Source organism: Primulina eburnea, chromosome 2 (assembly GCF_022965805.1).
Source record: "Primulina eburnea isolate SZY01 chromosome 2, ASM2296580v1, whole genome shotgun sequence".
NCBI lineage: Eukaryota > Viridiplantae > Streptophyta > Magnoliopsida > Lamiales > Gesneriaceae > Primulina > Primulina eburnea.
The window spans coordinates 20,478,084-20,494,570 of record NC_133102.1 but is presented as its reverse complement, the minus strand read 5'-3'; the positions used below and the strand labels follow the sequence as shown (position 1 = coordinate 20,494,570).

At 37.5% G+C, this 16,487-nt stretch overlaps 2 protein-coding genes across 2 annotated transcripts; one reads left to right on the top strand and one right to left on the bottom strand.

Annotated features, from left to right (window-relative positions):
- Positions 1-1,003: 1,003 nt before the first annotated feature.
- Positions 1,004-15,405, top strand: LOC140822998 (uncharacterized). The gene is made up of 7 exons (XM_073184046.1): positions 1,004-1,655; positions 1,782-1,919; positions 2,035-2,277; positions 2,822-2,935; positions 14,247-14,429; positions 14,519-14,736; positions 14,837-15,405. Exons 1-7 carry the CDS (start codon positions 1,062-1,064, stop codon positions 15,165-15,167), a joined length of 1,821 nt encoding a protein of 606 aa, XP_073040147.1. The 5' UTR covers positions 1,004-1,061; the 3' UTR covers positions 15,168-15,405.
- Positions 7,577-11,563, bottom strand: LOC140822997 (uncharacterized). The gene is made up of 4 exons (XM_073184045.1): positions 9,421-11,563; positions 8,485-9,294; positions 8,283-8,401; positions 7,577-8,200 (listed from the first exon to the last, which is right to left on the bottom strand). The coding sequence occupies exons 1-4, from the start codon at positions 10,394-10,396 to the stop codon at positions 7,703-7,705; spliced, it is 2,403 nt and encodes an 800-aa protein (XP_073040146.1). The 5' UTR covers positions 10,397-11,563; the 3' UTR covers positions 7,577-7,702.
- Positions 15,406-16,487: the final 1,082 nt, after the last annotated feature.

The following is a 16,487-nucleotide window of genomic DNA, read 5'->3' as shown; positions in this document are numbered from 1 at the left end:
TTTGGAGGTGATAAAATTCAAGTAGTTGAATTTATAATTTAAATAATAAATTCAAATGTTGATTTTAATTGATTTAATTTATTAAACTCAAAAGTTGAGTTTATTAAATATTAAATTAAAATTGGTGAGAAGTATTTTTAATGGGCTTTTAGGAGTACAAGTCCAACATACTAAATAATAAAGTTCTTAATGGACTTTAATTAATTAATTTAACTAGTTGTACTAGCCTAATTAATTAATCAAGCCCATTAATGTTAATTAAAAAGCCCATATATTATTTTATGGTAATTAGATTATCACTTAATTATAAATAATGGTTGACGAGCTAAACCCTAGCACACAATCAAAGCAATTTTCGAAAAATTGCATCTCCTCCACCTCAAATATTTTCGGCCACTTCCCTTAGCAAAGAGGATTGAGCCGCTTCGCATATTTTAATCTCTAATGTTAAAACTTCTTCCAAATTTTCTAGTGCAATTCGGAAGAGGATCAAACGATTTAGTTGTGGACTTGATAGGAGGATTAAAGAAAGCAGATATGAAGAACGTTCGTAGGGATTCATTAAGAGATATCTCCGCTAACCCCGGAATAGTTGGAGTCACGTGATTTATTCACCAAAGGTATAACGATTCTAACGCCTTATGAATGTTTATCTTAAAACCATATGAGTGTCCAAAAGGATCTTGAAAGTCAATATCTAAATTATTTTAAAAACTTCCGCTTCATTTGGACACGTAGAAACCGAGATCCGACAGATATGCATGGAGAATTGTCGGGAAGGGAAAGACGATTTACATTGAGAATCGTCGCCGGAAAGGAAATGGAAGGGGTCGAATGAAGAGAAACTTAGTTTGGAGTTGACTGAATGAGATGAATAGATTTAATGTCAAGAGTAAGTTAAATGATGTATTTTAATTTAAAATAGAAAGATTTTTTTCTAAAATGACTTATGGATTTTTTTTTTCTTAAAATAAGTCCCGGTCAAGTTCCATTTCCCTAAATTTTCCCACCAAAGCCCTATATTGTCTTCTCCGGCTCAGCCTGGCACCCCTTCAGCCCCAATGGCGCATCTAAGCGTACAGCGCCGGTACTCCGTTTCTTCCTCCTCCTCGCACATTTCGCCGCAAACGCCCTCTTTCAGAACCCATAAACTCTTCCCAATACCAAAAAATCTCCTAAACCTCCGAAAAACCTCCGTTTCCATATCCTTTTCCTTTCCCGCTGCCATAATATCTTTCTTGAACAATCAAAAGGTTTCCACTCAAGCTTCTTCCTTTTCTTTTCAAGAAGAGGAACAAGGTGAAAATCGTTTAGAAGAAGTAAGAGAAGCTATCAGTGATTATTTGGAAGAAGTTGGAGCTTCCAGAGATGACGCCTCTGTTATTTCTTCAAGCTGCCCTGGTTATTTGAACTCTTTGATCGAATCCATTGATGATCTCGACGATTGGAATTCATGGGCCGCCGCTGATTTCACTCAAGAAATTGTTTCTGCGAATGTTTTGGAGTTCAAGAAGAAAGTTCGCCAAATGGCGAAGCGAAAAGGCGACAGGGGTGCTCTTCCCTTTTTGGAGAGCCTTGGTCTTTCTCTCTCTTCCGCTACCAACTTAGCTCGCTATCTTTTCGCTTCGCATACTCTTCCCCAGCTCATTCACAAGGTATTTTAATTCACATGATTCGTGTTAATCTATGTATGCAAAATTACCCGAACTGCTTACTCCTTGTTTTTGGCCGTCAAGATGTCTTTTCTTTCCCCTCATGTTGCGTTGTTCCTGTGATTATAGGTTAAGTTTGTGAAGAAAATATTATTTTCTGGCAGTGATGATCTTGGGGTTACTGGGAAAAATGCTCTGCGCATGATGGCAAACCTCTCCATCCCTGCTGATGAGGATGTGCAACAAACTTTGGCATTCTTTGAGAAGGTTAGAACATCGATTGAATATTAGCTAACACCCCTATATATCTTGATTTCTTTAGTTGTGAAGTTTATATGTAGCTCTATGTATAATGGGAATGTGGTGCTTTCTCCTATTGTAGATTCAAGCAAGGCGTGGAGGTTTGAATCTTTTGGGTTCCAGTGCCTGCTTCCCGTATTTTATTGAATCATTTCCATGCCTTCTATTTCTACCTCTAGAGTCGCGTATACAGTCTATTATGAAGTTCATGGAAGATATTGGAGTCCCCAAAGGTTACATAAGAAACATTTTTCTGTTGTTTCCACCTATCTTGTCGTATGACATTGACAAGGACATTAAACCAAGACTCCAATCATATGCGAAGGTATAATCCCTTAATTTTTTCAATGCAATTCAAGATTTCATGCCTGCAATTCTCTTTTTATTTATGGAAATCATACCAATTTATAGTTGAAAAATGTGATGATCTCTATCTACCTTCATACGCTTAAAAACCGTAATTCTCATTAATAATATTTCTAAAATTGAGTGTTTGAACTTGGCACCATACTTTGTCCTCCTAAACATATAGTTTTAGAGTTATAGGGGAGGACCAGGGATAAAGGACTATTTAAAGATTGCATAATGCCAACAATTCTACGAGCTTCAGATGGTTGACTACCCAAGATTGATTAACAACTTCTGCTGATTAGGCCTCAGGGATAAAACCAGTGGCAAAGTGATTTGAAACATTTCTATTTGAGGCGACTGTTGTGTCTTTTGTAAGAATGTGTAATAGAAAACGCTGGATGTCTTCTTGTCTATTTGTTTCTTGCACTTTTTGTACGTTTTAATGGAGCATTGTTGGTAGATTTTTTGTTTTGATCTTGGAACTAATAATTTTTCTTTTGGGGCGTCTTGTCTTGTAGGTTGGTGTAAAAGATTGTGATCTTGGCAAGATGCTGGTGAAGTATCCCTGGATTCTTTCAACCAGTATTCTGGAGAACATTCAGAAATTCATAGACTTCTTTGATGCGGAGAAGGTAAATGCCATTAGCAGATAAGTGCTATCTATCACCTATATAGCTGTGAGTTGTTGTGGTGTCGTTGCTATGTAAATGATGAACCTGTCGTAAATAAGCAAAATTGAATGGGTTGGTTCCGTTGGTTCCTACTATTAGATATATATTTGGATGAGAACACACGTGGCACTAGAATACACACACACTCTAGAATAAACCTGTCTCTTGTACTGTATATAAAAGCGACTTCTTCATTCAATGGGAACGACGATTTTCGATCAATTCGATCACTCTTTACTTGTAATATGGTATCAGAGGCAGAGCACTAGAAATTGTGCGATTTAGCTTTCTGCTCTCTAGAGTCGTCTTCCATGGCAAAGGGGAATCAAGCCAATAATCAAGCAGCTCAATCTTCTACTTTGGTGTCTCGAAATCATGTTGAAGACTCCAGTAGTCCTTTCTTTCTTCAAAATGGTGATCATCCAGGTCTAGTTTTGGTGTCTCAACAACTCACTGGTAACAATTATAATACCTGGAATCGAGCTATGATTATGGCGTTATCCGCGAAGAACAAGCTAGGTTTTGTTGATCGCGCAATCGTACTGTAGCGCCCTTACCCGAGCCACTACTAAACAGACTAATAAACATGCAACATTAAACTTAATACCAACAATTAAACAGCAGAAACCAAATACTTAATCATCTTACAACCCAAATGAAAACAAAACAATAACAGCAGTCTTAAACATTAATACAACCATAACAAATACAAAACATAACCCTGAACGAGAAAACTATAAACCACAGAAAACCTCCACTGGATCACCACCGAAAACCCAACTGCTCTAGCCACTGCCCTGGTCGTCCGAACCGTCCAACCTAAGACCTGCTCCGTGGAATGGGGTGCCCAAGATAAAAACAAGGACGTGAGCGACAATCGCCCAATACGAGAATGTACGAGTATACAAACTGATATGATGCATGCAAAATGCAATATGCTCGGATATCAAGGATCAAGTCAAGAATCTCATGCTCAGTCTAGAGGCGCCTGAGTGTGTAGTCTCTGATCTGCCCTAGGCATGTTTTGGCTCCCACACTCATCATCAAGACGTGGACCTGCAATGTCCAGGTCATCAGAGCCCGCGGGTCCCGTCGGACACTGTAGCTCTCGATGCCCCATCGTCCACAATACAGAATAGGGCTGAGCGGCCCCCAACAAACGAGGTATATCTCAAAAGATATCAGGCTCAACATGATATGTCATGCATAATATGCCAAAGCAGTAAAACATGTATCATGCAACAGATAAATATGCAGCATATAAGTGTGTATACTACGCTTGGATATCTCAGTCAGGACATCACGTACCTCACTAAAACATTCTGACAGAAAGCTCTGAACCTAGACAATACCAACATAATGAAATCACTAACAAACCAGATCAAACATGCTACAAAGATCTCCCTATGATCCTTAAATCACTATCTAAGGATTTAGGATTATACCTGCGTCCGTCGTCAGCCCACTGATGATGTCTCGATCTCAGTTCACCGACCCCTTCTCGAGTCGATACTAGCTCCGAAACTTCCCGACACCAAAGTGCCCTAGAAACTGGCTAGAAAACCTAAGGTACAACTAGAGCTCTCTCTGAAGAATGCGGTGAAGGAAACAAAAGAATCGGCTTCCATTTATAGGCTGCATCCGCACTATTTCAGAAAATCCGAACCAATCTTATCTGCCATGTGTCAGAATCTCATTGGTCTAGTTGGATTTCTCGAGATAATGTAATCCGAAGTAGGTCGGGTTATCCATTTAAAATTCGGTGGATACCAACAGCTTAATCCCGAATTATCAATTCCTTAATAATACTTAATTAACAACTCATTAATTATGTCTTAATTAATACTTCATTCAAAATAAGAATTCGGGCCATTACACGTACAACCATCACCTTATGATTTGTTGTATGGTGCGTGGCTATGCTGGAGCATTCGTCAGTCCAAACAGCATCACTAAGAATTCGTAATGCCCATATCTGGTTCTGAAGGCCGTATTATGAACATCTGCATCTTTTACCTTTAGTTGATGATACCCTGATCGAAGGTCTATTTTAGAGAACACTGTAGCTCCTTGCAACTGATCAAACAAGTCCCCGATCCTTGGAAGTGGGTATTTATTCTTGATCGTTACTTTGTTCAGTTCTCGGTAATCGATATATAGCCTCATGCTCCCATCTTTCTTCTTTACAAAGAGCACTGTTGCGCCTCATGGTGAGAAACTAGGGCGAATGAATTCTGTCAAGAAGCTCCTGAATCTCTTGCTTGAGCTCTAACATCTCAGCTGAAGCTAGTCGGTACGGTGCCTTAGAGATTGGCACAGTGCCCGACACAAGATCAATAGCGAACTCCACCTCTCTCTCTGGTGGAAGGCCTGTGACGTCATCAGGAAAAACGTCAAGGGAATCTCTGACCACTGGTACATCAGATATAGATGGAGTGGGCACATCAGGTGCGGAAATAATACTGGCCAAGAAAGCCTGACATCCCTTGTGAATAAATCTCCGTGCCTGTATGCAAGAGATCATGCGAGGGAACTTCTCCATCTATCCGGTTCAAAGAGAAACTGCTCCATGCCCAACGGTCTAACCACTACTGACCTTTTCTGAAAATCAATAAGGACTCTATTCTTCGTCAGCCAGTCCATTCTCAAGATTATGTCAAATTCTGGCATCGGCAAGACAATTAGATCGACGAACACTAGGTGGCCCTACAGTTCAAGATCGATGTCTCTGACCACGCTAGTAGTTGATAGCTCTTCCCCTGATTGGACTGTCACTGAATAACTCACGTCGAGCCCAATGGACTTGATGTCCAAATGATTAGCGAACGTCTCCGAGATAAAAAGTGAGTGGCCCCTGAATCTATCAGGGCCTTTGTGGTTACTCTTTATGAAAATATTCCCTAAGAGACGTTAGCACATTAGATTTACGTGTACTGATTTTGGGCTCTACAGTATGGTCATCTCTTGGATACTCAATTCGGTTTCACGCTACATTACGGATAATTTGATGTATATTCCGGTAGCATCGGAAATGTGGATCGATCTCAGAGATCGATTTCTTCAGAACAACGCTCTGTTCATTTTTCAAATCGAAAAACTACTCACGGATCTTCATCAAGGTTCAATGAATATTAGTGCTTATTACACTCGTCTGCGCACTCTTTGGGATGAGCTCAAGGATTTTCAACCTATAACTCCTTGTCATTGTAGATCTATGAAACAACTTGTGAATTTCCAAAATTAGGAATGTGTACTTCAGTTTCTGATGGGACTCAATGATTCATATGCTCAGATCCGTGCCCAGATTCTTATGATGGATCCCCTGCTTGTAATTTCCAAAGTGTTCTCCCTAGGTTATACAAAAAGAACGCCAACGCTCTATACATCAGAATTTGTCTCAAATCACAACAGTTCACGCTTCAAATGCAACAGTGACAAAGAGTTCAAGTTCTTTTAATCAGAAGGTCGATAAATTTGACAAACAAAGTAGGAATGATAAACACATTTGTTCTCATTGTCATTACATAGGTCAGACTGTGGATAAGTGTTACAAGCTTCATGGATTTCCTCCTGGTCATCCAAGGTTTCAGCAACAACAGTCACGTGGTCACATTAATGCTGTCAATGCTCCTCACGATGGTGTTAATGTTCCTCGTGTTGATACCTCTAGCCAATCTACATCTCAGTTGGGTGATGGCTTAACTCCGAGCCAATGCCAAGCAACTTCTTACTTTCCTTACTGCACAACTTCGCCAGAGAAAGAAGAACCTTCTGTGTCATGCTTCCATGGTACACTTCTTTCTTCTCCACACTTTCACACCGTGAGTTCAGAGTGGATCCTAGACACAGGAGCTACTCATCATATTTGTTGCGCATTGTCTTCATTCAAATCTTGTAAACCTTGTACTATATCTGTGAGATTACCAAATGGTGCCTCAGTCCAGGCCACACACATTGGTGTGGTTTGTTTGTCCTCTGTCCTTGTCTTGCAAGATGTCTTGCTAGTCCCTCAATTTCACCTTAATCTTTTGTCTATCAGTTCACTTACTGCCCATACTTCTTGTTTAGTCTCCTTCGTTTCTGATTCTTGTTCTATACAGGATCCGACAACCAAGAAAGTGATTGGGATGGGTAAACGCATTGGCAATCTATATGTCCTCACTGATTCCACAGCTATATCCACACCAACAATTTGTCAAGTTTCTTCCAATAAAACAGATCTTTTGCAATTTAGAATGGGACATCCATCCATTACAAAACTTTTTGTTGTAGGTCACGAATTACATTTCATCACATAGTCAATTATGTATCACACTGTTCTATTTGTCATATGTCCAAGCAAAGGCGATTGCCTTCTACATCTACCGGATTCATTTCTGAAAATCTTTTTGATTTGGTTCACATAGATGTTTGGGGCATAGTTATTTGAGGCGCAAGGCGCACTAAAGCGCTAGGGTGCCTTGGGGCCCGAGGCGCAAGGCGCAAGGCGAAGCGCACGCTTTATCGAAGTAAAGCGCATTTGACATAAATTTTAAAATTCAAGATATATGAAGTATTTTATATTATTTAAATTAAATACTTTCACAAAGATAACAAATAATATAAATAAAAATTCATTAACAGATAATGTAGCATAAATCATAACAAAAAAACAAACTCCAATCATCTAAAATTCATTAATAAGTCGTAAGTGCATCATAGTATATTAAGGAAAAAACGTCAACAATCTCAATCATCAAATCCATCTTCATCCTCTCCAACTGTATCATCATCATCATCATCTCCAGAAGCTGAAGCTCCAGATTTGTATCCTTCTGATTCCTCATCGTCTTCGCCAAAATCAATTTCTTCATCCTCTTCATTGTTAGAACGATGGATAGTAGATCTTCTTTTATACGTATTTAATGTACTCGTACTAGCTGCTGCTTCTTTTGTAGAGGACGTGCCTCGAGATCTAAAATTATAGGCATCTTCATCAACCCCAGAAGCTCGTCCAACTTCACCCCAAGTCAAACTATCATCATCAAATACGAGATCATTTTCGTCGCCACTATTATTATTTAATTCCCCCATCAACCATTCATTACTATCATCGATATCAGCCAAAGAAATAGGATCAATCGTATCACGCATATCATATCGGCGCCTCAAAGCCCTATTATACTTGATATACACCAAATCATTCAATTTTTTTTGCTCCAATCTATTTCTTCTTTTGGAATGAAGCTGCACATCAAACAAAATAATTTTAGCTTTAAAATAATAAATTTATTTAATATTTAATTAAAGACTAATACTTAGTACTCACATGTTCAAACACACTCCAATTTCGTTCACAAGCAGATGAGCTACAAGTAAGGCTAAGAACTTTTACTGCGAAAACTTGCAATTCGGGTGTCGAACACCCATAAGCCAACCACCATTCCGCTGGTAATTTTGAAACAAAAAAAATTGAACATTAAAACAATTACACATCAATTATCATATGATAAAAATAAAATATTGATTACCTGGTGATTTTTTGTTTCTTTGTCTGACTGCCATGGGCATCCCAAAAAGTCCTTCAGCCCTTTTGTACGTTGGCAATTGGTCCATGATCTTATCCTGTAGCTCCTCGGTTTCACACATTTTAGCGATACATTTATACAAACCCGTCACAACTTCATTATCATTTTCTATATTAGAATCCGAGTAGAAGAACTCCGGGTTTAAGAAATGCCCAGCAGCATGTAAAGGTCGATGGAGTTGTATCGTCCACCTATGATCAATTATAGCAAAAATATCTTTATATTTATCCTCTTTGTGATCAAATGAGGCAGCAATAGCTTCTTTAGCCCGATCCATTGCCTCATAAATGTAGCCCATTGGAGGTTTTTTCTCCCCATCAACCAATCGAAGAACTTTCACCACAGGACCACCCACTTTAACAGCATAAACGACTGTATTCCAAAATGAAGGCATTAATATAACCTCTGCTGCACGCTTACCTGGTGCCTCCTTTGCAAATCTACTAGTGGTCCATTTCTCAGATGTAAACATTTTTCTCAAACATGCTTTGTGATTTTGAAACCGCTTTAAAGTCAAAAAAGCAGTTGCAAAACGAGTTTTTCCAGCTCTGACCATATCTTTCTGTCTCGTGAATTCTCTCATCATGTTTAAAACTTGGGGCCTGTTATATATATATCCATTAACCATCATTGCCCTTTCATATACCTTTTTCAAGTGAGGAAGTTTAAAAAAATCTTCAAGCATCAAATCTAAACAATGAGCAGCACATGGAGACCAATATAAGTGAGGATATTGTGCTTCCAAATGACGTCCTGTTCATTAAAATTTAAATGCAATATACAAATTACACATTAGAAGTTACAACTTTAATTTAAATAATATAATATAAAGTGATATAAGTTATAACTAAAATAAAAATTTAGAAGTTAAAATCATACCAGCTAAGACATTTGCGCTTGCACTATCAGTAACAATTTGAACCACATTCTTTGCCCCAATTTGTTGCACATATTTGTCGAACAAATCAAACAATTTCGCACCCGTGTGAGAATAGCTCGACCCATCCACTGATTCTATAAACACAGTCCCTCTAGGACCATTTACTAAAAAATTAATCAATGTCCTATTTTTTCTATCAGTCCACCCATCTGCCATCAAAGTACATCCATATTTAACATGGTCATCCGTGTATTCTTTCAATATCAATTTTGTATGTTCTAACTCATTTTTTAAGCATGTAACTCTTACTTCATGATAAGTAGGGGGCTTCATTCCACAACCAAATTGTCCAACAGCTTCAATAAATGGTTTAAAACTATCATAATTCACGACGTTAAAAGGAATACCTGCATCATACATCCATCTTGCGAACTTTTGCACCGCATTCTCCCTCAGTTTTTTCTTATTTTCATCATACAACTTCGCTGTCTTAGCATCTTTTTTTTTTCCTTGCGATACAGTCTCATCCACATCTTGTCGAAAATATAAATCTATTGGACCAGATTGTTTTAGTTTCTTCCCAGGAAAATCAGGTGCAAGATTAGAACGCTGACCAAATGAAACTGATTTAGGTCGTTTCCCTTTTGTCGGTACATCTTCTTCATCTTCCAAATCCAAATATTCTTGTTGTTCTGCGACTTCATCAAAGTGAGGGATCGCATCCATTTGATTTTTTAGTTCTTTCTTTTTTGACATATAAGAACTGATTTCTTCTTTCACATGCTCTGGACATTTTGAACAAGTTTTGGTATTCCTATTGCCTCCGACAAGATGTTGTTTATGTCGATAAATCCCACCATTAGTTATTTTCCCGCAAAAATTGCACTTCACTTTATTGGTATTTTTTGGGTCTTCTAATGTTGCATAATTCCATGCTGGATCTTTTCGAAGGGCTTGTGATTCAGAATTTGACATTTTTATCTGCAAGAACAGGTTTTATTCTAGAATTATGCAGTAAGTTGCTAAAATGAAAAATGAAAAATATAAATATAAAGTATAAAATATAAATATGTTTCTGAAATTTTCCTAAAATTATAAAATAAAAGTTTTTTAAAAAAACAATTAGTCCCGAATTAACGTTATTATAGTTCATTTCAAAAAAAAAAATCTGGAGTAGGGCCTTTAGGCTGGTCATCTGTCACTTCCTTCATTTTTTTATATAATAAATAATGTGAATAAGAAATAAATGTTAATCAAAGTCATTATTCTAAATAATATAATAAAATTTGGCTTATACTAGGAAAAAAATACATCTGGAAACCACTGATCTTGTTTTGTCTTATTAATGAATTGATTATACGGGCTGGAAAATCAGCACAATATCATAAATAACAGTTATAATATTTTTTTTTTCTTTGACCAATTGACTAAAAATCTTAATAATAAAAGTAAGCTACAGCAAGTCAGCACAGCAACAGTAAAAGATATTAATTCTTTTCCTATTCACAGGCCACAGCAACAGTAAGATATCAATTGGAATTCTTTTCCTAATCATAATCACGTCCGAACTCCACAATAAATCCTATACTTAAATACTCCCAAGTTTTGAAGAAGAAAACTAGCACAGAATACATATGATCCATAATCCATATACAATAAATCCTAAACTGTAATCCACAAAGCCAACTCTTAAATACTCACAATTTTTGAAGAAGAAAACTATCACAGATGATGAAGCACTCTAGCACAGAGAGGAACGAACAGAAGTTACAGAACCAGAGAGTTTAAGTCGAATAAGAAGGCCGCTGTGCAAACACCGAAAGAATCAGAAATAATATGAGAGGCGCTAAGGAAAAGAACGTACCATGCAGATGGTAGGGCTTTGTAAAATATCAAACAGGGCTTTTTCTTGTTATTGGGCTTTATATTTTATTTAGCTTGAGTTATATATATCGTTCACATCATATAATTAAAAGCCCACAGGCGCGCGCCTTTCTGCAGAGGCGCGCCTGGGCTGAGGCGCACCTCAGGCGCGCGCTTGTTCAATGGCGTGCGCCTGGGTAATAACCCAGGCGCAACAGGTGCGCCTGGCTGCGCCTGTCGCCTAGGCGCAGCCAGGCGCTCGCCTTTCATAACACTGGTTTGGGGACCTTTTTCTCCTGTTAGCGTGGAAGGTTTTCGATATTTCTTGACTATTGTTGATGATCATAGCCATTTTACTTGGGTTTACCTTTTAAAAACTAAGTCTGAAGCTATTACTGTTTTTCCCATTTTCTATGAGTTTATTCATACTCAATTCAATAAGCCCATTAAAGCTACATGTTCAGATAATGCCCCGGAGTTAAACTTCTCAGCATTTTTTCAGACCAAAGGCATTGTTCATTTCCATTCTTGTGTTCAACGACCTGAACAAAATTCAGTGGTTGAACGCAAACATCAACACATCTTGAACGTCGCAAGAACACTTTATTTCCAGTCTCATGTCTCTTTATTGTATTGGGGAGATTGCATTCTTACAGCCATTTATTTGATCAATCGGACCCCTTCTCCTGTTCTTTCTCACATGACACCTTTTGAGTGTCTTTATCACAAAGCTCCATCTTATTCTCACTTGAAGGGTTTTGGGTGTTTATGCTATGGGTTGACCCTCCTCACTCATCGCACAAATAAGTTTTTTCCTCGGGCAATTCGGCTCGTGTTTCTTGGTTATCCCCACGGGTACAAAGGATATAAACTCTTAGATCTTGCTACTAACAACATTTATATATATCTAGGGATGTTGTTTTTTATGAACATATTTTTCCCATTAAAGATGATTCATCTTTTTTCAATGATTCAAGTTTTTTTCGGACCAAGTGTTGCCTACTCATAAAGCTCTTGTCCCTCACGATCCAACCAAAAAACAAACTCGTGTTCGTACCAAACCCGTGTATTTGACTGACTATCAATGTTACGTTCTCCCTTCTTCCACCAACAGCTCTACTGCTCACCCTCTTGTCTCCTATCTTGGGACTTCTCATCTTTCTCCTTCATATAAAGCTTTTGTTCATAACATTTTCTCTGTTGTTGAACCTCATCATTATTCTCAAGCTGCCTTGATTCCTGAGTGGCGACAAGTTATGGTTGAAGAGCTGCAGGCTCTGGAAAAGAATGGGACCTGGACTGTGGTCTCTTTACTACCAGGGAAAACACCAGTTGGTTGTCGATGGATTTTCAATGCCAAGTTCTTAGCTGATGGAACTTTACGTCGATACAAAGCACGTTTGGTAGCCAAAGGTTATACACAACAAGAAGGGTTGGATTACCTTGAAACATTCTCACCGGTTGCTAAGATGGTCTCTGTTAAAGTCTTGTTAGCTCTCAGTGCTATACACAATTGGACATTGCTGCAACTTGATGTAAATAATGCTTTTTTATACGGTGATTTAGTGTAAGAGGTTTACATGTCTTTGCCTCTTGGTTATACAAAGCAGGGGGGAACTTTACCTTCTAATGTTGTTTGCAAGTTGCATAAGTCTCTGTATGGGCTCAAGCAGGCATCCAGGCAGTGGTTCTCTAAATTTTCCTCCACTCTATCAACTCATGGTTTTGCTCAATCACAAGCTGATCATTCGCTGTTTATTCGGACACGTGGCAATGTTTTTATTTCATTGTTAGTTTATGTTGATGATATTGTGGTGGCTACCAATGAACCTAAAGAGGCTGAAGATCTCATGTGTTTGTTGCACGGTCATTTTGCACTCAAGGATTTGGGCCCCTTGAAATATTTTCTGGGCATTGAAATTGCTAGATCTCCACAAGGTATTTCCATGTGTCAAAGACATTATACTCTTCAATTACTGTCTGAGGCTGGCTATCTCGGGTGCAAACCACGTTCTACACTCATGGATCCTACTTACTTTTCCCTGATCCTTTGGTGTATCGAAGAATGGTTGGACGGCTGTTATATCTCACAATCACTCGTCCTGATTTGTCCTTCCCAGTCACCAAGTTGAGTCAATTAATGTCCAGTCCACGGACCACCCATTTGCAAGCAGCTTATTCAGTTCTTCAATATTTGAAAGGAACTCTGGGACAAGGTTTGTTCTATTGCTCAAGTTCTGAAGTCCGATTAAACCTATTCTGTGACGCGGATTGGGCAGCATGCTTGGATACTCGCCGTTCTATTAGTGGCTATTGTGTTTTTCTTGGATCTTCAATGGTTTCCTGGAAGGCTAAGAAATAGCATGTTGTTTCCTGCTCTTCTACTGAAGCAGATTACCGTTCCATGGCAAATGCAACGTGTGAAGCTATCTGGATTATTTCCCTTCTACAAGACTTGGGAATTTGCATCAGCAAACTAGCTACCTTGTTTTGTGACAGCCAAGCTGCCATTCACATCGCATCCAATCCGGTTTTTCATGAGCGTACGAAACATATTGAACTAGATTGTCATCTTGTTCGTGAAAAGCTCCTAGTTGGTAGTCTCAAACTTCTGCATGTTTCCTCTAGCAACCAATTGGCATATTTGTTCACCAAGCCTCTACTTCTATCTCGTTTTCATTTGTTACTCTCCAAGATGGGTATCCATAATATCCACTCTCCATCTTGAGGGGGCGTATTAGATATATATTTGGATGAGAACACACGTGGCACTAGAATACACACACACTCTAGAATAAACCCGTCTCATGTACTGAATATAAAAGCGACTTCTTCATTCAATGAGAACGACGATTTTCGATCAATTCGATGACTCTTTACTTGTAATACCTACATTCTTTCAATGTAGAGTCTTGCTTCCTAACATTTGTCAACAAGATATAGATTTTCAATTCTTTTTCAGGTTCCAAAGATCTGTTCGTCAAATGCGGTAAAAAATTGGCCCCTTATTTTGGGTTGTTCTGTGAACAAGTTGAACTGGATGGTGCATCAGTTCAATGAAATGGGAATAAGCTATAAGAAGTTTGGTCAAATTATTGTTACAAGTCCACAGCTATTGCTTCGCAAGCCCCAGGAAATTACTCAGGTTGGTTAAATTCTTCTAGGAACTGTTTTGGATTGAAGCTTCTTGACAATTAAAATGGTGCATTTTGGTTACTTTGACTTGACGACCAGGTGATATCCTTCTTAAAAGATGTCGGGCTGGATGAGGACGCCATTGCTTGTACACTTGGTCGTTGTCCCGAAATTTTTGCTGCAAGCATAGACAAAACTCTCAAGAAGAAGCTGGAATTCCTCTCCAGTGTCGGGATTTCCAAAACCTACCTTCCAAGGGTTATTAGAAAATATCCGGAACTATTTGTTTGTGATGTTGACCGAGCATTACTTCCTAGGTAAAGATGCTACATTTTTTGTGTGTTCCTGATGACAGCAGCCAATTATTATGTTCGAACTTTTCTGTGACATTATTTTTCCCTAAAATTCTTGTCACAGAATGCGATACCTGAAGAAGATTGGGCTGTCTAAGAAGGATATAAGATCAATGGTGAGCAGGTTCTCACCCTTGCTCGGTTACAGTGTAGAACAAGTTTTGCAACCCAAAATAGAATTCTTAGTGAACACCATGGGATTCCCTTTAAGTGAAGTGGTCGAATATCCAAGATACTTCAGCTACTCATTGGAGAAGAGGATAAAACCCAGATATTGGGTTCTAAAAGGTAGGAACATTGAATTTAACTTAAAGGATATGTTAGGTAAGAATGACGAGGAATTCGCTGCCGAGTATTTAGGTGTGGATGAAATGCTTGTTCCTCCTCCCTCTTGACAAAAGCTTTTTGTGCGGGAGCATTATTTTGGTTATTCAAATGTTCTACTGCACTAATATCCTGAATGCTAGTCACTCGTCTGCCCTCTCCTACGACACATCATAGACAACTAGTGCAGGATACTGTTGGGATTGGTGCCCAAAAATAAATGATTTTAATTAATGTGAGAAATATTTCAATATTGTTTTTGCATGCATGTTGTTTGATGTTTTATAAATATCTGAAATCCCTAGATTATTATTGTGTAATTTTAATACATGAGGATAATATTTAAAATATAATGATCAAAATATGTTAGCAATTAGAAATTAAAGTTGGGATCGTTAATTTAAAATTGTTAGCGTTGTTCATTTTAGAATGATCTTATCCGGATTATTGTTATTGAGATTATTATGAAAACGTTTTATATAATTTGATTATATAGGATTGGAGCATGATTAATTTTGAATCTCTATAAATTTCCATATCACATTGAGAATTCAATATTAATCAATGATGGTCATATATGAGACAATCTTAATTCTGAGTAATTAATAAACTCTTATTTATGACATTGTGTTTTTTGACATATCGAGTAATGACAAATTATGGTGTCAAAGTTCTTGGTACATTGGAAATATAATAAAATAAATAGCTGGGAATATTAATATACAAGACGAAATCCATTTTTTCGTAAAAGAAAATAGATAAATTGTTCCCTTAAGTGTTGATTCGGGACTTGAATAATAAGAGCGCTCAATTTATGATTAGATCATAGACATATTATTCATTAGAGAATCAATGGAACTTAAGGAAAAAGATATAATTAAAGAGGTTAAGCGGAAATTACCTAGCTTTAATTATGGACAATTTATGGAGGATTGATTCACATGTAGTGACTATATCAATGGGCTATTCATTTTTGTTGAGTAATTTTATATCTATTTTTTCAAGAGTGCAATTCCAAGTTTATAGTGGAATAACTTTGGAATTAATAAATTTAATATATGTAAATTAAAGAGTTTAATTTATTATCAATTTTATTGAAGCTTGAAATTATAGGTCCATAGTTCCCTATGTCATCTCCGATTTACTTCGAACACTTATGATAAATAATAGATTTATTAACTTAAAATTTTGAATTTTAAGTTATTGCTCAATTTCAATTTGTTTTAAAAATCGTAAAGAAAAATGTTCTTTCTTTTGAAATATTTTTTTTATCCCATCTCAATCAATTAATTTTGAATTATTTGTCAAATAATATTTTGTGATAGAGATCACAAAAGGATATATATTCCAAATATTTAATTTTGAATTATTAATATCATTTATTTTCTCAT